The 25,000-nt window shown below is 36.4% G+C and overlaps 1 protein-coding gene across 1 annotated transcript in view; it reads right to left on the reverse strand.

Moving 5' to 3' along the window:
* Alk (Anaplastic lymphoma kinase) overlaps nucleotides 1-25,000 on the reverse strand; it is a 1,114,821-nt gene that overhangs the window by 92,589 nt on the left and 997,232 nt on the right. The window contains exon 20 of the mRNA XM_067113483.1: nucleotides 20,811-20,922. Within this exon, the coding sequence (XP_066969584.1) occupies nucleotides 20,811-20,922 (112 nt within the window). The remainder of the gene's footprint in view (nucleotides 1-20,810; nucleotides 20,923-25,000) is intronic.

The following is a 25,000-nucleotide window of genomic DNA, read 5'->3' on the forward strand; positions in this document are numbered from 1 at the left end:
GGAGAGATTACGCATGCAATATCAGTTATCGACTGAAGTCCAAAAAGGCAATATTCTGTACACCACGAAATTCACAGCACATTTCGTGGATAAAGGTGCACACTTAACAGTCAAACCAATTGGTCTCTAAATAATTTATAAAACTCATGCATGTTTACGCAAAATATCCTTGAGCCTTGAGAGAGAGAGAGAGAGAGAGAGAGAGAGAGAGAGAGAGAGAGAGAGAGAGAGAGAGAACTTTTTATCCTGACAATATATATATATATATATATATATATATATATATATATATATATATATATATATATATATATATATATATATATATATATATATATAAAAAATTATCATATTTCATCATTACTACATGGTGTTTTATGATAATTTGTTGAAATGCCGAATTCACATTTGAACAAATACCCATGTGTCTTACAAATACCTCTTGGTTATCCAAAGCAGATGGAAAAAATTGAGTAGCGATCACATCCGTTGTATAGAGAGAGAGAAAAAAATAAAAGTTTTCACTTCGGTAACGAATAGACTCATCTCCGTGTTCAAGAATGCGCAAACTGGGTAACCAAGAAAACATACTAACACAAAAAGAGAGAGAGAGAGAGAGAGAGAGAGAGAGAGAGAGAGAGAGAGAGAGAGAGAGAGAGAGCTGTAACGATAAAAAAGGCGGCTGTTCTACACCCCAAACCTGACGTCCAGTATCTAGAGAATTTTTGTTTTGTGACGCGGGAGAATGAACCCGCATCTGGAACTTTTCTGTTGATCTTCCCTCTTCCAGAGCAGGGAAACTTTCTTCATATCTTAAAAGGTCAGGTGGACGGGAATATAGTGGAAGAGCTTTTATAATGAAAAGAGAGCCTTTGTATACATACACAGTATAATACATATACATTATATATGTAATAATATATATATATATATATATATATATATATATATATAGAGAGAGAGAGAGAGAGAGAGAGAGAGAGAGAGTATATATATATATATATATATATATATATATATATATATATATATATATATATATATATAGAGAGAGAAAGAGAGAGAGAGAGAGAGAGAGAGAGAGAGAGAGAGAGAGAGATAAATACTTAAATACTTAATGACAAAGTTACCAAGCAGTACACCTTCCTTACAGGTCTTCTTCTTCTTCGCCTTTAACGTGCATTTTCCCCATTATTATATGGGGTGGGGAATGATGCCCTTCTTTGAAGGACTTTGATTTGGCGGTGGGGTGGCCACCTCAATCGGCTGCCCTGCCTGACATCGCTTAGACCCCGGTAGCGAATGTGTACATGTTACAAACCCCAGCTCCCTTTCTCCCAGCAGCGAGGAGAACTGGGCATGTAGGTTGACAGTTCGAGACGTGTGAGGAGTACACCTTCCTTACAGGTATGGAAGGAAATACGACAAAACAGAAATCTCTTGGGATCGATTTTCCATATTTCGATCCAAATGTGTAAATAGCGTCCGCAACGCCAAGGGCTTTCGGTACATCAATGCAAACCAGTTCTTTTGTCTTCCTAGTTTCAGTTCTGATGGTTATTAAAACATGGAAAGAGAATTCCTGCTACAAAACAAAAGCACGCATTGGTTTCACCCAATAAATTCGTAAGAATTTCCAGGAACAATTCTGCCGTTTTCAGCAAATTGCATCAGCATTTTATTTTGTCAATGGCAACGCGAAGCTTTCCAGTCTACTGCGTTCTTAAATAAATTTCAATGTTTTCGGCATGTCAAAATGGCATTGCAATAAAATCCTTATAATTTTCATCTCAGAGAAAATAAGGCACTTATCATTGATGCTAACAAAAAAGACTGGGGACGCATGTGCTTCTAAATAATCAAGTTCACACTAAAAAAAAAGGAAAAATATTATGTGGAAAGGAATAAGAAACTTACTAATATTTTGTTTCCAGAAGCTAACTTTATAAAAAAAATATTTAGCTTTTACTGGAAGAGACGACTGTTTCACAAAAGGGCCACTAAACTGAATACTTTTTTTTTAATGAACTTTAGTCCAACGGAAAAACTAACCTAAAGAATTTTAATTGATTGAAGGAAGGATTCTTTTTGAGGAAGCAGTTACAATGGTATTCAGTCGAATTCTCACCGGAGGAAGGTATTTCTGTTTAAAGCAGTGCATCTTGACAACCAGCCTCAAATCTAGCAATGTGTTTTTTTTTAAATGGAGAAAATGTCTGTTATTTTTGATGGCCAGCGACTGCAAAGTCCATTATACAGAAAACGCTTCAATTCGAATTACTCGTTTATTCGATACCAACCGGTCTCACTGCTATTGAAAAAAAAAAAGATACAGCGTCATATCATTCCTTTATTATTCTGCAAGGCAAGAAGGAAAATTTCCACATCATCTTATCGCCATTCTGTACAAAATATGGAAGATATTCATAAAACGACAATCACACGTCGAATATCTCTCCAGCTGAACGAAACGTACGAAATAAAATATTTTAGCAGATTGAAGGGAAAGATTTCACAAGATTTAAGACGTAGTCACTTGGTGTGCATGAAAAACAGTCGAAAACGAGAAACGTGATGACACAAATAACAGAATTTGACTTATACAGTAAAAAATCTGCCTCCTAGGTTACTTATTTTTCGTTAAAAATTATTTACAACTATAAACCAAAGTGTCATGCTCTCATTTTTCATGTAAAAGACATTACAAGCTTGTAAATGATTTTCTGACAAAGGATGCACACTAACAAAACATGTGTATCACGCAAGAACACTGCTGTACTACGCCCAATTTAAACTGTGCCGAGTTGTAGAGTTCTCAGCCGATGAAACCCAGATTCATTTATTTATATAAAAATGTGATTAACATAAAGAAACGCATCCAACAGAAGTGTCCAGGTAGTCAACTACCACATGCCATATTAAACTATGAAGTTAGAACAACATGAATCCGACTACTGCCACCATAACCCCTCCTAAGTCCAGACTAGGGCACACTGAAACCGACCAGTAAATCAGAGCACAGTAATACAAATAAATCATTAACGGTCTTTTTGCAATATCTTGATACGGCTTAACCATTTCGAAGTTTCTGCAGTCCATGTAAAATGAATGCCAAAAGAAAATTTAAGGATATTCTGTAAAATATAACCAGACTTCATGTTAACTCACTTTAAGGATAATTTTGCATATCTGCTTATGCCCTGATGAACACAGTCAAAATTATGCTCATCCTGACTCAAAATAGCTGTTGCACACTGAACTCTGGCGTTAAATTATCAGCAAAATAGCAGAATTTGCCAGAGAATGCTATATCAAAGAAGAAAGATATGACATTACTCTATTTTTCAGTCTCCAGACAACGATTTAAAGTAATTGGGTACAGTTTCATAATTATCATAACTAATAACTAATATAAATTACTCTATATTCCTGGAAAATCAATCCTGATAAGAAAGGAAAACAGACACAGCCAGAATGAAGTAAAGGGAAAGCCAAAGGTGTCCCAAGACAAACTAAGATTAACAATTATTCGGGTGACACCCTGAGAATCCCCAAACCATTAAGCGAGCACGACCAAGGTTTCTGGCCAATTAACTGAAGGAGGCAACAGACGCCAGGGCGTGGCCACCGGTTTGTTGCCCTTTTCAGTCTGAGACTGACGGCGGTAATGATAAGCCTCTAGAACTATAACTATTATGTGCAATCTACACGGCACTAGCTCACTGACACAAAGGGCATGTTGGCAAAAATCGCTTGATGGCATGTAGAGTCGAGAAGCCTATCGTGTGAATATACTGTTATTCTTTTAGCTATAAACGGCAATTTGCATGTCCAGTTTACCAAAGCTCCCTTTAAAATAGAAATTTGTGAACTTGAGTCGATATATACAAAGGATAACATGAAAGTTACTGACCGGCCTAATTTTCTAGTTGGAAAACTCCAAACTCGTTACAATAGATTGGCAAGAGGCTATATTACAAACTTCTGACAACCTCGAAATGTTTTGCAAGACGACGCAAGCTCAAGATTGCTTTGCTCTTTGCTTGGAATAATGAAGTAAAAATTTCCTTTGGTAAATGTTACAATGAAGCATGTTTTCTACACTTTATAGGGAAAGTATTATGTTCGAGAGATGAAGCAATCAGATAAACTTATCGAGTCTTACCAGAGCAACATAACAGACACTGTACAACGAACAAAGATGCAGGTCTAAAAGTTCATCTCAGAATTAATTGCCTTTGAACTGAACTTGTTTGCCCTTTGAGATTTGCCAGGTTATTAATATTTATGTCATGAATGAATACAACAGATTTCCTTGAATATTCTAGCATTTCTTATTTTCTTCAATATTCTAAATCTTTTCAGGAATGTTCACGTTTTCTCCCCTCAGACAAATGTATTGATTTTTTTTCAAATTTCCCTTCCCCCCCAAATATGCTATTCAGTAGTATACACAGACGATTTTTTTCAAATTTCCCTTCCCCCCCAAAATATGCTATTCAGTAGTATACACAGACGATTTTTTCTTCCCTTTGGATTATACAATGGTTATTCTTTAAATTCCCCTATACGAGCTGCACTATTCAATTACTGTAATTGCGTGGTTCTTGGATAAATACCTTATATGTATCGGAGGATAGAATCTGGATACGGGAAAGGTGATTACTTTTCTTTATTAGTATTTCTCTTGTATTTGAAGTTTTTAAAGCGAAATAAACCTCACATTTCTTTTAAGTAAGTTTGGATTATTTTAGCAGTATCAGGCAAATTACTAGCCGCTCTCCATACACTGGACAATGAATTAACGCCGTTCAATTATTTCGAGAAGTGCTGTGGACTGGATTCCAAAATGTTAATTTACTTTAAAAACTGCGGCTTTCTACTATTTGTTCTTCTTGAATACCTAAACTTATCTCACTCAGTCGTAGATTTCTTTCTTCAAGTTTTTATTACAACTATTGAGTGCTGTTAACGCAGCTGATAGGGAAAACAAAAGGAAATAGGATTTGTGTAACGGAAAAAATCCTAGTTTCCGCAGAACTTAGCAGAATGATTTTACATGCAAAAGACTACTATTAATTGGTATAAGACTTACAGTCTCTCAAACCCTATTAAATTTATGAAAAATAATTAAATTTCCATTTCTCCCTCATTAGCCGTCTCTGCTTCTAAGCGGATCTCGCAATTCTGTCGGCACTGAACTATTACGATCGTAATGCACAGTTCGTTTGATTGTCAGTGTAAGAGGATAACGATTCCCATTAAGCAATGAAATACTTAAAAGTTTTCAAAATTTATTTTAATGATGTCTGCAATTATTTCTGTACGGACTGACATGGTTTTTGGAGTACACGTGACAGGCTGGTTAAATTGTAACAAGTTAGGGACCACGGCACTTCCTTCCCATCCTTCTACTTATACTGCAGCATTCTTCACGCGTATTTGCCTATTGGCGACATAAATTTGAATATAATTTCTATTATATTTAAATTAACCTTTCAGGGTATTCTCATCAACATGAGAGAGAGAGAGAGAGAGAGAGAGAGAGAGAGAGAGAGAGAGAGAGAGAGAGAGAGAGAGAGTATATTTTACTCTCATACCTCACAATACCAGCTACAATATCAGACAAAGAAGACCGAACCTCATATCTTTGTATATATGTAGGTCTGTACTACTCCTGCTCACAGCCTAAGCACATGATGCATTTTCGAAACCCCACAAGACAGGATAAAGGCAAAGCTCAGTTTCAGCGGACAGGTCCCTGCATACCGATTGGGGGAGCGTTTTCCTTCTATATTTTCTCCGTCTTCACTTACGGAATGGGAAAGAGCTAGATATTCCTGCCGGTTTCAGGGCTTTACTGCATTTCCTTTGTTTACGTGAAGGTGGAAATATCTTTTTTTTATTGGTAATAATCGTAAACATGAATTTTTAGGAAGAATGAAGATATGACAAGAAGCCATAAAATGACTGATATTGTCAAAACAATTATGACTCTTGCTGTCTGGAATACCGTTCTAACACCGTTATTGCCATAGTTTTCCTACTTGTCAGTGACAGGACTATAACATTACAATTTTTCTGTAGACTTCTATGAAAATTGTTTAATTACCTTAGAGGATACTATGCATATATGATTGCTTACAGAATCCTGATTTTCAGCTTTTCTCCTTAATTCATCAGTTTTAAAGTCTAATCAACGAGAGAGAGAGAGAGAGAGAGAGAGAGAGAGAGAGAGAGAGAGAGAGAGAGAGAGAGAGAGAGAGAGAACTTTTTTGTCTTATTGCTTCATTTTTTCTACGTTCGGAAAGTTAGAGCAATTTTTCCAGTATACTAAATGAAGTAACTTATTTCGTGTTACTACCAAGTTTCTGAAAGACTGTCTAGTTGCCACCAACTTTTAAATCCTCCTCTGACACAATGTTCCAGATGTCTAAAATTTAAGCAATTTTCGAAAAAAGATCAAACATATTAAACATAAACCATTGGAGATTAAACTGAAAAACCAAATGACGTCTGATGAGCGTTATAACGCAACTAAATTAACAAGGGGAAAAATTAACGCCGAGAGCACATATCTCCGCCAACGTCAAATTATTGACCAAAAACGGTTAGTTGTCGAGACCCAAAAGAAATCTTCGAGTCTAAGAGAGAATCATTCTGCAACAAAGACTTTCTTTGTAGAAGTATTGATTGAATTTGGTTACCAAAATTTCCAATAACCGGTCACAAGATTTCCCGGTCTTGACCCTGGAACATCTGAACCATGGAGTTCTTTCTCTACAAGGTTACATTCCTAAAACTCCCAAATATAATTCAGTCATGTGTCCCATCTTTGGTAAAAAATAGTATAAAACTTTCTGCGTGATCCTCTTAACAGACAAATAATCCGAACCAGAAACATACCCTCCTTGGCGGAGGCAATAATCATAATGGCGTATTAAATATCTCAGGAAGTTTCTCTCTGAAATAAGGCAGGCCGCTTAACTCTTGGCATCACGGCTTCTGAAAAGCCTGTCCGAGTCGCTTGTGAAAAAAAAAAAATCGTTTCTTCTAAGCACTTTAAACAAATAGGAAGGAAGGTCAGAAAAGAAATAGTTTTCTGAGAGACAGAAAACGAAAAGATCCCTGTCTAGAACAGGTTTAGCTACAGGGTCTACAGTTGTTAAAAGAGTCAATTTATACAATGAATTCACCGATATTACTAACAGAATTACTGGACCATAATGCTCAATATGAGGACGAAAATGATATTGGAAAACTTTAATATAGACAGCAGGGGAAATAGCCGTGTTTACCACCGAGCAATCCTAAATATCAGCGATGCTGGTCACCTTCAGCAGAGAATACGGTTCGTTAATATATATTTTAAAATTTTATGACACAATTTTATAAGAGAAAATTGTTTCAGGATTTGACGACCAAAGCTTGATTCATGTGCAGTTAATGAAAAATTAGCAAAACTTTTTGATGTGGAAAGAGAGTTCATCCTGTGCATGGCCACTATGTTACTTTACACTGACCAATTTACATACAGGTAAAATATCAATATCGAAAAATTTTATATTCGGCAAAAAACTATACGGACAGGGACATTCCTGGAGATCTACTAAAAGAGGGACTTCTTTGCAGAACAGAGTAAAGTTAACACCATGTTGTATCTGCATGGCATAAATCGTACACGTCATCACTGAAATATCTGAAAACCATGCCACCATTCTTCCCCATCTGCACATACAATATGTGTCGTACGGAACAAAGAAAGCCAATGATTGATCCCTGAAAGCCGCTTCTGTTAAGGTCTCTAAAGATGAACGATAGCTCCATTCATTGCCTCCCACGAAAATAGTATTGTTATTCAACAGTCTCTCACTTTCTCTCTCACTACTCCTCCTTCCTACCCTCCCTCTACCCGAAACGTCTCTACCTCCACGCCCGCACCTCACCTTCCTTTGCTGTGACAGGAATGTCAGCTTTAGGACAACAAGTTAAGGTGATCCTCAAAGTTTCTCTCCCTTCTTTCTTTGATGTAACTCTGGTGTAGTTCTTCTAGAATTTAGTACACTCGGCCTTCATCCCACATTCCGCTGCTTTCTTTCTGGATGCCCACCTGAAGGCTACCTCCTAGTTCTTACATTTATGTCAACGACGCCTCCAAATTATTCACCACAAGTGGAGAGAGAGAGAGAGAGAGAGAGAGAGAGAGAGAGAGAGAGAGAGAGAGAGAGTTAGCTTGTTCCAAGAGTTTTCGTGTACACCGATTGGGCTATATGAAAAAAACTACAAAAGGAGGGGAGAAGAAGAATCAGCAAGCATAGGAATATACAAATTCCATTCCAGTGAACAAGCTGCACAAAGCAGCACATCAAGAAAGGAACTAACCCTGAGGGGCAGAAGGTGTGTGTGTTTAAGTATTATTATTATTATTAGAGTAGTTTAACCAGACCACTGAGCTGACTTTCAGCTCTCACAGGGGCTGGCCCGAAGGATTAGATTAAATACTAGGTCCAGGCCTGGCGCCCAGCGCTAGGACCCACAGACATTCTGGTACAATGATGAATGAATTGAAATGAAATTAAAAACTGCATATAGGCACATCCTCTCATACTGAAACACATACATACGATAAATACATTTACTCAGACTTCCTTACATACATTAAGCAACATTTTAAAATTTTGCACCCCCCTTTTTAAATTCAACAAATGTTAAAAGGGGTTTCGTGCTTTTATTTACTTATTTTTATATTTTATTAATTAAATTACATTTCCTCAAGAACATCAAAATTGGAACGACTGGAAATGTAAAAGATTCTGACAAAATTTCTTTCACTGATCTATTTCCAAAAGTTGACATTTGTAAACACAGGCCTTTTTCCTTCCCTCCTCTGAGCCTCTAGTTCCCAGATCCAGCCAATCACAGTGGAATTGTTGGGGATTCCCTGTCATACATCTCAACGCGGCACAGTTTGTAGGGACCCCATTAGAGGGGTGACAGTTTTATTTGACAGCTGAGATGGAAGGAACCGACCTCTTCTCCGCTCCTTTAAAAAAGTCACTTCTGGTGATGAATCTCGGCCTTATCATTACCTCTATGTTTTATCTTATTTCAGAATAGCAGATGCGTGTTCGATTTTATTGAGATTATAATTTTCTAACTCAATGCAAAGCCTGCTTGAGAATATCACCTTCTGGCGTGGATTTAGTGATATATATATATATATGTGTGTGTGTATATATATATAATACATACATACCACACACAGTATACTGTATATATATTATATAAAATGATGTATCTGCGTAGACTGCTCATTTACGAAGCTGCCTCTCAAAGACGTATTAGAAATCCAGTTGGAGCTTGAAGAGACATTAAATAGGCAGAGTTCAAAGTTTGTTATGATATCTTTATTACGTCATAATTCTTATAAATAGAACTTCTGAGACATCATGAGCAATCCACTTCACCTAGTTCTTGAAAACATAAATAAAACCTAAATACAATTTAGACGAGAAATTTGGATGCTATTTGTGTTTTACTGCTTTCTTAATCAAATGAGACTGTATATACGAAACCCACATTTCCCATATCGTATAATTTATTGTTAGAATGTGACTTTAAAATAATGTGTTAAAATTGTTTTTATTGAAGTATTCTAGTGAACTCATCCAAATAAGAATCGTGCAATGCCATTTTTAAAATTACGTACGAGGATAGTATCCATCAGACTAAAAAGCTAGGCAAAGATAATCTTTTTGTTGGTTTTGACCTCAAAACTAAAGAAGTTTCTAAATACGAGATATGATGGCAAGGCAAAAACCAAAAACACCAAAGGCGAAAGTGTTGACAGTGCTTCCCCAAAAATACTGCTATAACTCTCATGTGGGTTTTACTCCAAAAAATTTGTCCTAACTAAAAATTTAACACAATCGTCGTTAAACTACATACACGAAAATACTGTATACCGTGAAATGCCCCAAGGTGCGCCAGTTCATTTAAAATCCGCTGGCTGACGCTGCCCCGAATGAGATGACAATGGCAACGTTTTGAGTTCTGGGTCAAAGTAGTTGGATTTAGTACAAGAAGTCATCATCACAGAACACCATTATTCCTTAGTCCTCTGGGACTAGCAGCAAATTACCCGATCCCATATCAAAATACCAATCCATTGCAAATACCTGAGCACATAAATACATGTTTGTACTATTTTACTATTTCTGTGACGAGGGGGCATGAAAACTATCAGCTATGGATATTCTTCATGCATATCCCACATAAAGCATGGAAACAACACGAAGTGCATATTAAAAATGAATTGCTATCTACTGATGGGAAGAGTAAGTCTACTTCATCAATGCTGATATGGTACTATAACTTATATCAATAAGAAGAAAGCTATACAGACATAGAAACTTCAAGCAAATCGAAAACTATATAATTCATCAGGACAATATATATATATATATATATATATATATATATATATATATATATATATATATATATATGTATATATATACATATACGTATACATATACCGCATAAACTGTATCCCGTCAACCTAACGGTCTGAAAAAACGTGAGAGGTCCAGTAGGAGAATAGGTACCAGCCCTCGAGTTCGGGAGTTAAACAATGGGCCTAGCGACACCCGGCTATGTGTCATAGGCATTGGGACCTGTCCCCCACTGGCTGTCGGCCTAAGAAACAGATCATTGCCTGCCCTATGAGCCTACAGAACCCAAGGAGGACTTAACTTTAACTTGATATACTTTATGTGTATGTATATATATATATATATATATATATATATATATATATATATATATATATATATATATATATATATATATAATCAACAAACTGCTACAGCATTAGTTTTCTCGCAAGATTAGACTAAATGGTGGGTTAGCTAAAAAAAAAAAAAATACAACGCAGAGTAACATATTTTTCATTGCAGTACTAACCTTTGGCGTAGAAGAGGCATGAAACCTAAACATCTAACCAGTTGTCAGAGGTTGAATGTTGAATTTATGTTCCAAGGCTTGTGAGACGCTCCTCAACTTGTTGTTTGCATGACAGACTTAAGTTTGTAAAAGTGAAAGCAATTGCTCTGCAAATATTAGAGAAGGCATTTACAAGCCTTGGCAATATCTTGGACTTCAAACAAGCGTACACGAAAGCAATTTATCACGTCGTAAAATTCCTGTTTTGATTTACGATATCGGAGAAAATTTTTACAGGATGCAGCAACTATAGTGATTTACTGAACGAACGCACTTACATATTTCTCAAACAGAAATATGTAGCTCGATGACTTTAGTTGTCAAAAAAATTTATCATCCGAAATTCTTTATGAAAGCTAATTTGTATTACTTACTTAACACAACATACAGAACAGCCACTATTCACCTTTACACTCTGAACAATGCCATTAGTCGGTATCTTTTCTTGTTAACACGGTGACTTATCCCGATAATAGTTAAAACGGATTAGTGACAAGACATTCGTGATCTTTTGCAGACTACTGATTTAGTAATTCTACAACTACTAAGATAACAGTCTAAGATAACAGTTTACGACTTTGCAAATAAGTCGCAAATATGTGTATATATATATATATATATATATATATATATATATATATATATATATATATATATATATATATATATATATATATATAAACTGTAGTATGCAGTGAAAGGTTTTGAGTTTGTTTGCAACAGGAGAAACTCAAGAAATGTGAGCAAGATTAAAGTTATGAGTGTAAATGGAAAGCAGGGAGCTGGAACAACAGGGATAATGGAAGAATCAAAGCGGTTGTTCCTACAAGTGTTTGGGAGCAAATATGACGGATGATGGCTTCTTGATTTCAGTGATAGGTTACAGAAATAGGGAAGGAGTTTGAATGGTCTATGGAAGCGAAGGTGGGAAAGTATGATGGGATAGTTGAGCGACCTGTCCTTTATAGGAGTCAAGTGCGGATGCTAAAGCATAAGAGTGAACAAAGGATGAAGCTGTTAAATGCTGTTGTGAAGAACAGTAACAAGTCTCGTAGTCTCTCGGGACAAACGGTAACCGAGAGACGTATTAATGTTGTTCATAATGACACTCTGAGGCGCCTTACCAGCACACCTGGCTTGACATCACTCTGCCTCACAAACGTGCACAGGAAACAGCAAAGACAATTTGAAAACCAGAGTCATGCGTTACATCTCCAGTCTGATCATCCGACCAAGAAACAGTAGCAATATGCTTGTCGAAGACATCTAAATCAGTAAAGTGACAACGATCTGGAGTATGGGACTTACTTACGGGGTAATGAGACATTTGTTTCGTTAACTCCCGTTTTCTTTTGCTGCCTATTCCAGATGATTTCAAGCGCTGTGCACGACAGTACGTCCCTCTTTCATTTTTTGCTGTCTATAATTAGTCATTTGTTATATTATTTTTACTATTCCGCTGTATTATTCTTATTTTTCCTCTTTAAGTATGTATTACAATGTGTCTGCTTGATTACTACCCCCACTTAAGGGAGGCCTTTGTTAGGCCTGTCTCTAGCTCTTCGTTGGACGGGTCGGTATAGTTCTCGGCTAGCACTCTGCTGGGCCTGCGTTCGAGTCTCCGACCGGCCAATGAAGAATTATAGGAATTTATTTCTGGTGATAGAAATTCATTTCTCGTTATAATGTGGTTCCGATTCCACAATAAGCTATACTGTAGGTCCCGTTGCTAAGTAACCAATTGGTTCTTAGCCACGTAGTATAAGTCTAATCTTTCGGGCCAGCCCTAGGAGAGCTGTTAATCAGCTCAGTGGTCTGGTGAAACTAAGGTATACTTAACTTAGGCCTGTCTCTGTCCTCTTGTGTGTGCTTCTGCACTGCTATGTTCTAATGTTAATTTGTTCTGTTTCTCTTAAGAATTTCAACTTACAGCAAATATTATTATTATTATTATTATTATTATTATTATTATTATTATTATTATTATTATTATTATATTTGGATGTTGCCGTTCACTCTTTCTTTTAGCAAACTGCATCTGCATATTGTACCCATATATTATTATTATTATTATTATTATTATTATTATTATTATTATTAAAATTGCACAGCATTACCCGTTCCGTACATATACACAAAATTCCCATCAAAACTACGTCGAACCCCCCAACATTCATTGAGCAGTTCACGTGTTTCTTGCATGTGCTCTCCCGCTTACTACATATGTTGGCTCTTCCCTTCCAACACTTCTTTCAAGTCGTCTATAATTGTAACCTTTTCATTGGCAAAGTTTGATAGGAACTGTACAACATTTCTTGTCTCCGTGCAATCTGTATTTCTGTAGTTTATTGTACAGTATCTGCCCTTTGTATCTCGACTTACGGCCTTAAGCTGAGATAAAGATGGTTATTAATATCTGCGTATTATACGCGGCGTAGGAAAAAAAAAAGAAATTAAAGAAATATGGAGATCAGTAGAAATGGTGAGACGGTTAGCGTAGGTGAAAGGATAGATTAATGTGTACTGAGAACGTTTGGCCATGCATGGAAAATGAACGTAGATATGTCAATGAAAAGGTTACAATCATAGACGACTTGAAAGAAGTGTTGGAAGGGAAGAGCCAACATATGTAGTAAGCGGGAGAGCACATGCAAGAAACACGTGAACTGCCCAATGAATGTTGGGGGGTTCGACGTAGTTTTGATGGGAATTTTGTGTATATGTACGGAACGGCTAATGCTGTGCAATTTTTCTGCAAGGGGGCTTCATCCCTCTGCATTTACAAGTACGACTGGGTAAACACAGACTTTGAGATAAAATTCTCTAAAGTTTCCCCTTAAAAAATATTCATGAATATTCACAAGCAAAGGAACAGAAGACAAAGGCTAATATGAAACAACTTTTGCGAGAGAGCCAAGGGCTTAAAATTTAAATGAGAGGAAAGGAGTATGACATCTCTAAATTATGTACAGTAATCATATTCTAAAGTTCAGTCTGATAAACCTAATGAGGGAACCTAAAAAGTCCTCTTATTTATTTCTTTGAGGTGGTTCGCCTCAAAGGGCAACTTAATTAGGTCATAGTTCTTAATTTACAAGCTTTAACTTTATACAAATCATGTAAGAACTATAATTCCGTAGATCTTAACAAGCTCGGGTGAAAATGTACGATGACATCTCAAACCAGAGGAAAATTTAATACTAAAATAATGGTGCAGCTTCCTCTTTGCGGGAAATTCTTTTCACTGACGTAGAAGATTTTCAATGGAAACAGATGTACATACTGTATGGATTCTTGGCACTGAAAGTTTGAACACGCAGTTCCCCTTCCTTACAGAAATAATTACTAAATGCAGCTCGTGCTTATATCACGTACAGAATTCGCATTACTCTCTGAATCCCCTGCTCAAGCAAAAACGAAATATTGGATATCATCCAGTCACAAAAATGCGACAAATTTCCCAGATTTTTTTCAAGAGAAAAGCCGAGCGCCATTCCTCTCTTGTCTCCTCCTGCCCTTCTTTATTGACCCCAAGCATAATCCCTCCCGGACCAATACAATCTCCGTCACTCGTTCCATGATGGCATAAATAGACCCACCTAAAGTAACTAACATTCCAATGGGCCCGAGAGCGTCCACCTTTCCTCCCTTCCTCTCACCAAAATAGCTTCCGCCCACGTCGTTTCTCGGCACACATAACACCCATAAAGCCTGCCATCAAATACATAACTTCTCATCTCTCACTAAATGCTTCCATTTCCCTCTTTTCTTTCTTCATCCATCTCCCACCCAAAACCTCTCTTATCCGATAGCACAATTTCCATCCCCCCCCCCCCCAACCTCCCAGGGTCTTTCCCTCTACCTTCCTCACAGCGCTTCCAAGCTATGAAAGTATTCTAAAACAATTTCCTATTCTTCTTTGCCCTTTGAAACAGGAATTCAGGACGAATTACGCGAGTCCCTATTCAGGAATTCTCCCAATACACGTAGGAGGGATGAAAATGTTCCCTTCGTAAAAGAGGGAAGTCAGGCCAATATTTTTCGCTCTCGTTATTTCATTACGTTTCGAGGCAAAGACGAATACTTACCAGTGTTATATTAAAACTCAGTCAATACAAGAGTAAAATATTGTAAGTAAGAAAGGTAATAATGTATTAAATACACAGGACGTTTGGGATGTAGTTAAGGAATTCGCAATACTCATTACACAATAAGGAATTTGACAAACAATAACTGTCAGTGATAAACAAATGATTTGGGGAAAAATCTAGAATGGTAGATCAACAAAAAATTATATAAATACAAATAAATGCTATATACTGAAAATTTCAAGATCATCAAGTTTTCCACAATATAAACACCCATTTCCGTTCCAGCCTACTCACCGTTTCATTACCATGCAATGATTACAGAAGAAAAATAGTTACACTTAGGCAGCAGAATCGGTATCTCACCATGCAAACGTCAGTCATATAATAAAACACACACACACGAGTTATGACACTCAGTTTACACATTCAAAAAAAAAAAAAAAAATACATACGAAGGCGATATTAAAATCAAGAGTATAATCTCACAAGACGAAGCTGCACGTCCGAGGGTTTCCTACTCTGAATATTATGCGAAGACATCCAAGTTGTATCTCTAAAATGAGATGTGATATACCAGACGAAGGCGCTCTTATGGACCCAATCATATATGATGTTGTCTTTCTCGTCAAAAACGCCTCAGTGGAGATAAAATGATTTCAGGTGCCTGAGTAAGGTTATATTTGTGTGTGTGTGTGTGTGTGTGAGAGAGAGAGAGAGAGAGAGAGAGAGAGAGAGAGAGAGAGAGAGAGAGAGAGAGAGTCAACCACAAAATATTTCGGGAAAATTTCTCCTAGTAAACATTGTTCAGCAACCAAAGGCGACAAACGCGTGCAACCAGTTTAAATGTCTACCAATTTCTTCAGTACGAATGGATAATAAAATACAGCGGCAATATCCATTCCTTGCATCGCCTTACTTAACTCTAATTCTTTATTAGCAATACAATTGGACGTGGGCGTCTTTACCGTTACTCAGCCCGTCATTAAAATTTGAAAAGCCTATTTATAGCTTATTCTGATTTCATGGGGAAGGTTCTTTCATCCCTCAATTGGACTTTCATTAAAATCGTCATGAAAAGAATTTTTTACTCCTACCAGAAAAAAAAGCAGTACAATGTTCAGTTATTTTAACTACCGTAGTCATTCGTCTCTAAATTAAATAATTAAAAAAAAATATCAAACGAACACATTTCATAGAATGCTGAGCTACTAGCGTATATCAAAATCAAATGCGCCCATACACAGAAACACGCGTGCGCGAATACATACATACACACGCACATACTAATACACACATATATATATATATATATATATATACGTATATGTATATATATATGTGTGTATATATATATATATACACACACATATACTTATGCTGGTAGCTGATAATTAAAGAGAGAACTGAACTTCAGCTCTCCCACAGGATTTGAACTCATCTTCCGAGTTGCAAGTACATATTTACCGACCCTGAGCTTCTCTGTCAAGTTTAATTCTCTCATTTTCCTTGCCGTTACAGTATTCATATCTATCACGTGATGAAGATTTTATATATATATATATATATATATATATATATATATATATATCTATATATATATATATATTATATGTATATATATACATTATATATATACGAGTATCTATCTGTGCATGGACGCGTCAGACAACCAAAATATCACTCGGTAATAACTGTTAAAAATCTAGAAATCTAAAGGCGTTCTTTTCTGACCTCTGCCATTACTGGCAACGTGTTATCTCAGGAATTCATTAGCTCGGACGAAAGCAAAACGTCAAGTGTAGGAAGACTAAATGATCATTGCTGAGTCATGACGTTCACTGAAGTAAACAAGTAAAAAATGCGCCGAAGTTTCTTCGGTGAAATCGAGTTTTCTGTACAGCCACTACAGCGTATAATGAAGGTCACCGAAAACAGGTACATCTTTCGGTGGTCTCGGTATAATGCTGTATGAGCCGCGGCCCGTGAAACTTTAACCACTGCCCGGTGGTAGCCTATCCTGTATCGTTGCCAGAAGTGCGATTATGGCTAACTTTAACCTTAAATAAAATAAAAACTATTGAAGCTAGAGGGCTGCAATTTGGTACGTTTGATGATGGGAGGGCAGATGATCAACATACCAATTTGTAGCCATCTAGCCTCAGTAGTTTTTATTATCTGAAGGCGGACAGAAAAAGTGCGGACAGAAAAAAGTGCGGACAGAATAAAGTGCGGACGGACAGACAAACCTGGCACAATAGTTTTCTTTTACAGGATTACATTAAAAAAAACTGATGTCTATCAATATTCAATACAAATGAATGAAATATGTGTAAACCAAACATGATCCTACCTGAGATCCTGATAAAGGTTTAAAACAAACATCCTCAAAACTATGTAATAGTCAGACTTCAGGCAGAGCTTGAAGGCTTCAGAAGCGCCTTGTTTTTGGTTTCTAAGATAATTCCACTGACACAGCGAGGACAGTTGCTTTACATTCAACCATCGCTTCAGTCATAATACTGCCCCTGGTTCTACAAATATGACGTTCCTGGGATTATGTCAGAAGAATAACGTAATAAAAACATACTGTACACAAAGCTACTTTGATCCCAGGTATTATTTCAACATATGCAAAAACCTTAGTGGAATATTAGTTCTATTTGCATAACATAAAAGCATCAATTATTCTAGTTGCAAATGATAATACAATTCGGCGAAATGGAATGGCTGAAATATCAAAGTTCTTTGCTAGCAGACTATTTCAGTGTGGACAGCCGAACCGAGGGCTTTCTAATTCACCTTATACGACATGGAGTTAAAGATTGGTCAGATTTCTTAAATATTATACGAAGTTTCTACCTCACCACAAAATTGATTTTTTTATATATAAAAGACTCTTGCAATACTTCCCTCTTTCATGATATAGGTCCTATTTCCTTGAAATTACTAAAAGTCTAGCTTTTTTTTTGAAATTACTAAAAGTCTAGCTTTTTTTTTTTTTATAAGAAAATCGCTCTGAGCATTCTGCATACATCTGCTGTAGCTTACAGCGCATACATAATGCCTGAATTGAAGATGAAGGAGGACATGAAAACAAGCATTCAGAGAGAATTGGCAAAGCAATAATTGTCCCCTATCGAAGACAGACAAGCTTTTTTCTAAACGCTTTCCGAATAATGAAATCAGAAAGATAGATCCGCGACCTGTCTTCATGTATATCGATGCACGACGGTCTCCCATGTACCAATCCTACCTCGTAAAACGACTGGCGATGGCATAACACACATGGAAGTCACAACGACGGACAATCAACCGGACAGTCTCCTTCCCTTCACATGAATGGTCTACTTTTGTACCAGCTAAAATCCTATCTGGTCACGATAACAGACAGAAAGATGGACAATCTTTCTACATGCACATCTATGGTTTATGAGTCTACCTTTATGCCAAGTTTTACTGGTAATCAAAAGCAAAAAAGGTGTTGAGATGACAAGGTAAGCGTGACAGACAATCTGGCGAACATACAGACGTACAATCTCCCTTCCTGTGAATCTATATATGATGCTCTGTCTCTGCATTAAGTTCGAATGAAATCCTTTCAACAGCGTAGAAGCTCTGAGGCAAGTTAAGTGTGATGGACACGCTGACCGACTGATAGACAGGCGATCCCCTTTTAAGCATATCTATGGTTGGTGGTATACTTTCGTAACTACTTGGACTGAAATGCCTTTAACCGTGTAGGAGTTGCGATGAAAAGGTAAGCATGATGGACAGACTCAGGGAAACCCACAGTCAGCCCCAACTGTGTCTGCAGGGGACTAACACACACACATATACAGGTGTATATATATATATCATATTACCTAATAAATATGCTGCTACTAACTGCAACGCGGATCAACTACACACGAATAAATTTTCAGGAATTTTATTTTCTGTTTGCCGTTCTTTAAATAACATGGAAAAATTTGGTCAATGACAACCCTGCAGTGTAATAACTGCCATCTGTGATCTATTCATCTTCAAAAAAAATTTTATTTCTTTTATATAATCTGTTTTCAATGGTTTAATGCGAGAAATAAAGGAAATATCGCTTCAGCGATCTTCTCCTTTTGGGGCAGTCATAAAACATACGAAAAATTTATTTTATACCAGATTTCAATCAGAAAACTCGGTGTATTTCATACCATTTCCAGTTTACCTCACCATTTATATTAGTAATAAAATATTAAGAGAAAAATTTTTTTTCTAAAACCCAAAGAAAATTTATTTCATTTCCATTTACTCTATCAATGACTTATTTTCTTGGCCGGAGAGTGACAGCAAGTAACACGAAGGGTCTAGAATTCCCCAAGACCAGAATCTACTACGGAAAACCTCCGATAATAATAATAAAAAAAAGAAAGTCTGCAGATTAATTTTTGTGCAGTTTGAGTTGGGATAAAAAACATTTTATTGCGTATGATTCAGTATGCTGTTGGCTGAACAAATGTCTAAAACCCATTTTTAGCAACACGCTGATTCATGACGAAGTAAATACGCCAAACAAGAAGATTTTTATTTAATTCTGATTGTGAGTTGAATGTGGTTTGTATCCGTCTAGCTTATCACGATTTTTTTCTTTTGAGAGAGAGAGAGAGAGAGAGAGAGAGAGAGAGAGAGAGAGAGAGAGAGAGAGAAAACTTCTATCTTTTCTTCAGTTTTTTATTTGTTCGGTACTTTTAACAGGCGTATGTACGAAATGGTATAACGTAGGGAAAGACAGTAGTTCGTTAAGTTTTCAATTATCGAAAAAAGAAATCATAAAGTTGTGACTGCAAACATTTAGTCATCAATTCCTGGCGAACAGCTTTTTTTTTTTTTTTTTAAGACTGGAGGACTTTTTCCCCCACATATGTTTCCATAATTTGAACGTAAATTTTCATAAAACTGACGACCGATGAACCCTTTCACATTACCTCCTTTTTCACAGACACATCATCATTACTGAAAGGACTTGTTCTACGTTGTAAAATTCAGAAGGGGATGAGGAGATTAAAAAGTATGATTAGAAGCAATTAGCTAAGCCAGAGAGAGGGAAAGTGATAGAACAAAGAAAGGTCAGCCACTATCTTTTTAACGTTACTTCAGTTCATGGTCACTTGAAAGAAGATTAGAGTGTAATATATATATATATATATATATATATATATATATATATATATATATATATATATATATATATATATACATATACATATATATATATATATATATACATATATATATATATATATATATATATATATATATATATATATATATATATATATATATATATACGTATGTGTGTGTGTATGCATGTAAATGAGTTACAAAAGAAAGAGGCAGTCCTCTCGAACATCATTCACTCAAAACTTAGTTTAATCTATCACCATCAGTTATGTTTTATCTTGTAAACAGTCGCGCTGTACTCCAATCGGTACGTGAATAATCTCTTTAGTTTTCATATTGGTTAATTAACTATAGGTTATTAAAAAGTCCGTTTTTAAACAGCACTGATACCTATGCTAAACATAACAGTATCCTACTTGTTTGTGAGTTGTATTGGCGTCACCGCATCAAAGGGAAACGACGATGTAAAAACGGGTCAACAAAGGAAGGGTTTGCAAATACAGAAAAGATCGCTGCTGTTAATGCAGCATGCTGTGCGTAACAGTCCAACGGATTACTTACGGATGCACTTCTTGTTATCTTCTGCCAAAACATACTTGGGGTCGCAGACACACGTTTTCTCCTGACGGAATTGGTCCAGGAAGACGCAAACATGACTGCAGCCACATCCTTCCTGTTGGGCAAAGAAGCAGGTCTTGTTATTAAGAGGACAGTGAGGTACAATCTGCTAAGGATATTTCAATTAACATGATTTCTTGGTACGGTATGGATACTTAGGAAGATGATAAGTTAACTCAAATAATTTTTTTCTCGCGAATAAAAACACATTTGGCACACAGTGTAAAACGTATAGAATAAATAAATACTGAATTGAATATAGAATTTAGGCCAAAGGCCAAGGGCTGGGACCTATGAGGTCATTCAGCGTTGAAACGAAATTGGCATACGATTTGAAATTTATAACAGGAGAGAAACCTCGCAGTTGCACTATGAAAATTTTTTGAGAGAGGTAGAGAATCAGATGGAAGAAAGAGAATATGAACGGAGGTACAGTAAAAGGAATGAAAGAGGTTGCAGCCAGGGGCCGAAGGGACGCTGCAAAGACTCTACAGTAATGCCTACAGTGCACTACATGAGGTGCACTGACGGCGCTACCCCCTTACGAGGAGTAAATACTACCCTCACGTATTTTGCTTAAGCGAGGGAGTTTTTTGCCGACTCATCACGAAGACACAGGCGCACTCTTCTTATAATAGGGGCAAAAGGCGAGAACATAAAACCTCAGAAGACCAAAGACCTTTCTATTTTTATTAGCTTCGTTAACACCGGACTGACGTAAAGCAAAAACAACAACAGCAACGAAATTATTTTCGCCTGACAAAGGTAAAAGTCGGCATCCACCTCTCTTTCATTTTCAGTGTTTTTCAAGAAGTTCCTCGAACTGAACCTTCTGAACCCTCGCTCTCCCTATTAAAACCTTTATTCTTTTCCAACAATTGTTAGAGCCAAACAAAAGGCGTTTTTAATACTTGCTAATCGTATTTCAAGGATCAAAAGGCGTAAGGACAATATGATTGTACTCAAACAAATGCGCACGGGGAAAATAAGTGACGAACGTAAAATAAAAATATGTACGTAAATGAATACCTAAAATGAACATTATAAGACACCTTCAAAATTTTATCTTCTTGACATACAACACAATCTTAACAATTAGGATTTTTTAACGCTATGAAATTATAGTTCTATAACTAACAGGAGAGAGAGAGAGAGAGAGAGAGAGAGAGAGAGAGAGAGAGAGAGAGAGAGAGAGAGACAGAGAGAGAGAATTGGTTGTAGCAATAATCTTTAATTGTATGAGGGCATAAAATAGATTAAGACAGTTGAATTCTGAACTTTCCTGTTTTCTTTTATAGAGACCATAGCCTAGTGTATACACTTTATGGAAAACAGAAGCCCACTCGATAGTTTAATACAGCACTAAACTGATAAACAAATGAAAGAAAAAACGCCATCGAATTAATTCTTTCAAGAAATGCCTTTCATTTTTCTACAGAAACTTACTGCATCTACTTCTGGCTAACGAACATCAATTCATTTCAACCACATAAACTACAATAAAATTCTGTTTTTTGCAATCAGATGTTGTTAACGATAAACACTTCACGAACTAAAAACATCTTTGTCATTGTCTGCATTGCAACGTGGTATATTCTCTATCCTCATTTCTTCCCACATACCAAAAGTTCAATAAAAAAAAAATGTCTTTTCTCATCCCATGTGTCTTTCTTCTGTCTCCATTACCAATGTCACTAACATGACGTGAGCCAGAAACATTCAGTATAAAAAAAAAAAAAAAAAGCTGAAAATTACTGATTTCAGTGTACTCTATATTTAATTATAATGTATGTTGAATTAGGTAAGTTTCAGGAAAAATAGAGATCGCGAAAATTTCGAAGGTAATATGAAATTTTGCTCCATGAGAGCGCCTACTTAATGAATAATCAATTTCCGGATCTTAATATATAATTTATGTTAATTAGGCTCTGAGTCAAGCAGCCGCTAATTACCGCCACTTCGGATCATCCGGTGGAAAATATGGACGGAGAGGGATTTACTCTCTATCTGTTATCTACCTTTTTATGACCACGCCAGTCGCCTTCATTCCAGAATGGAGGCAACTAGAGGAAAAACAAAAACGCATATATCTGTAACTGTTAAAATCGATTTGCAATTACCAAGGTCATTAACCGAAAATGTCTACTGCTATTTGTAATAAGGTAAAAAGATTCTGTGACTCACCAAACAACAACAATACAACATACATATATAAACAATCTTGCACAATGGAACCACAAAAGAATGGCAGCACAAAAGTTTTAACGGGATGCAAAAGCAAAACTTGAACATGAAAAACCAAGAGTTATATTCAGTGAAGGCGACCATTTTCTTTAACAAACCGTAAGATTCCGCTTCTCCCATAACTCTTGTTGAGAGGTTAATTATAATACTCATCCTGGTGCCTGGAGATGAAACATACTCTCAAATACCAAGACTAAGCCACTTAACCAGCAAGTGCCACGCAATGAAAGGATCTAAGCAGTCGTCAAGTCATGAATGTGTTTCCGTATGTAGCAAATTTCAGGTCGACAAATTGCAGTTTCTCATCTGCATGCCATGCACATTACTATATTCCCAAGGGAAATCGGATCTGGCAATTTTTAACATTTTCTGGTCACTACCAATCGAAAACTCAGGATTTTTGTTTGATGTCTGGGAGAGTATCTCCAAAAGGTAAACAAATCCCTCGTTCAAGATCAACGCCAACGAAATTATCTTGATCCAAAAGTTGAGAATTTATCAGAAGAAATTGTGCTATCCTAATACCAAAAGAATCTTATGCATACAAAGCTTTGCAATAACGCACCTTACAATATGAGCTCTGCTGTTCATTTATTCATGATGGACAGGTCATTCTGCATTGTTTCTGATTCTAGTTACATTATGCGTTACATTGATAGTTTTTCCTCCCATTACCACATAACGCAAAATGTTTATATTAGTAATCCTAAATCACAAAATTCTGAACAAATGTGTAGTTTACATAAATACCGATGTCCAGACCAGCCAATAACGACCGAGAAACAATGCAATGATTCAAACATCTATTTCTTGCTTTCTTGCTATAAATTGGTGTTATAGTAATTATAATCGCCAATTGAAAGCAGTCTTAAAATGATGAGACCTAGGAGAAAACAGAGCGCATAATGCTGAATTAGCATATATAATCACTTGCGGCTGTAGAACTTCTTTGCCTTAGGCAGGTCTTTCCTCAGTGCTTTGATATTTCAACTTATTACAACTCAGAAGGAAATAGTACGCATAAATTATACATATCCATACTCCATAAGGAGAATTGATTATGTTAACTGGTGCATACTTACCCTGTAAAGTGCTTAGGGCCACTTAAGTTACTGAGTTACTAGTTCAAGTTAAGATGGCTCAAGGCTTCTTACAATAGTGGGCACCCGAAAAATATTTCACGTTAACTGCATGAATTAACAATCACTTATTAAACAAATATAATATCTGCACTCTACTAATTAGGCTAAAAGGAACCTTGCTTAATAGAAATGACGGCCCATGATAATGGTAAAAAATTATGTGTGCAGTTATGTGCCCCTGCTGACAAAATTAAGCACGTGGTAGTTGGTCGCTGACCGTGGTGGACTGCATTTGCCTTGCAGCTTTAATATATATATATATATATATATATATATATATATATATATATATATATATATATATATATACATATATATATATGCATACACACACACACCCACACCCCACACACACACACACATATATACTCTGCTTAACGGAAGGTGGCTACAAATAAAAATATAAGGTAAATGCACATATTAACAACTGAATCAAATATGGACTTTCAATTACGCAAAACAGCATCGGAAATTCACGCCTACATAAACACCGCCTCCCAATTTAATTTTGAGCGCACTCTATCGGGTTTCCTGGTTATAGAGCCATTACGTTCAAACAACTGCATCATCTGCCTGCTAGCCATTAGTCGGGGTTCTTTTCTTCCATCCACACAAAACACCAGAATTATACAACTCAAAGCACTGAGCCCCCTTTCATCAATGCCAACAGTTCTACCCCATCTTTTAAACATTTCTCATCTTTTCAGCTATTCTTATTCTACGCATACTCCACATGTATTTCATCTC

Source organism: Macrobrachium rosenbergii, chromosome 12 (genome assembly GCF_040412425.1).
Source record: "Macrobrachium rosenbergii isolate ZJJX-2024 chromosome 12, ASM4041242v1, whole genome shotgun sequence".
In the NCBI taxonomy this organism is placed as follows: domain Eukaryota; kingdom Metazoa; phylum Arthropoda; class Malacostraca; order Decapoda; family Palaemonidae; genus Macrobrachium; species Macrobrachium rosenbergii.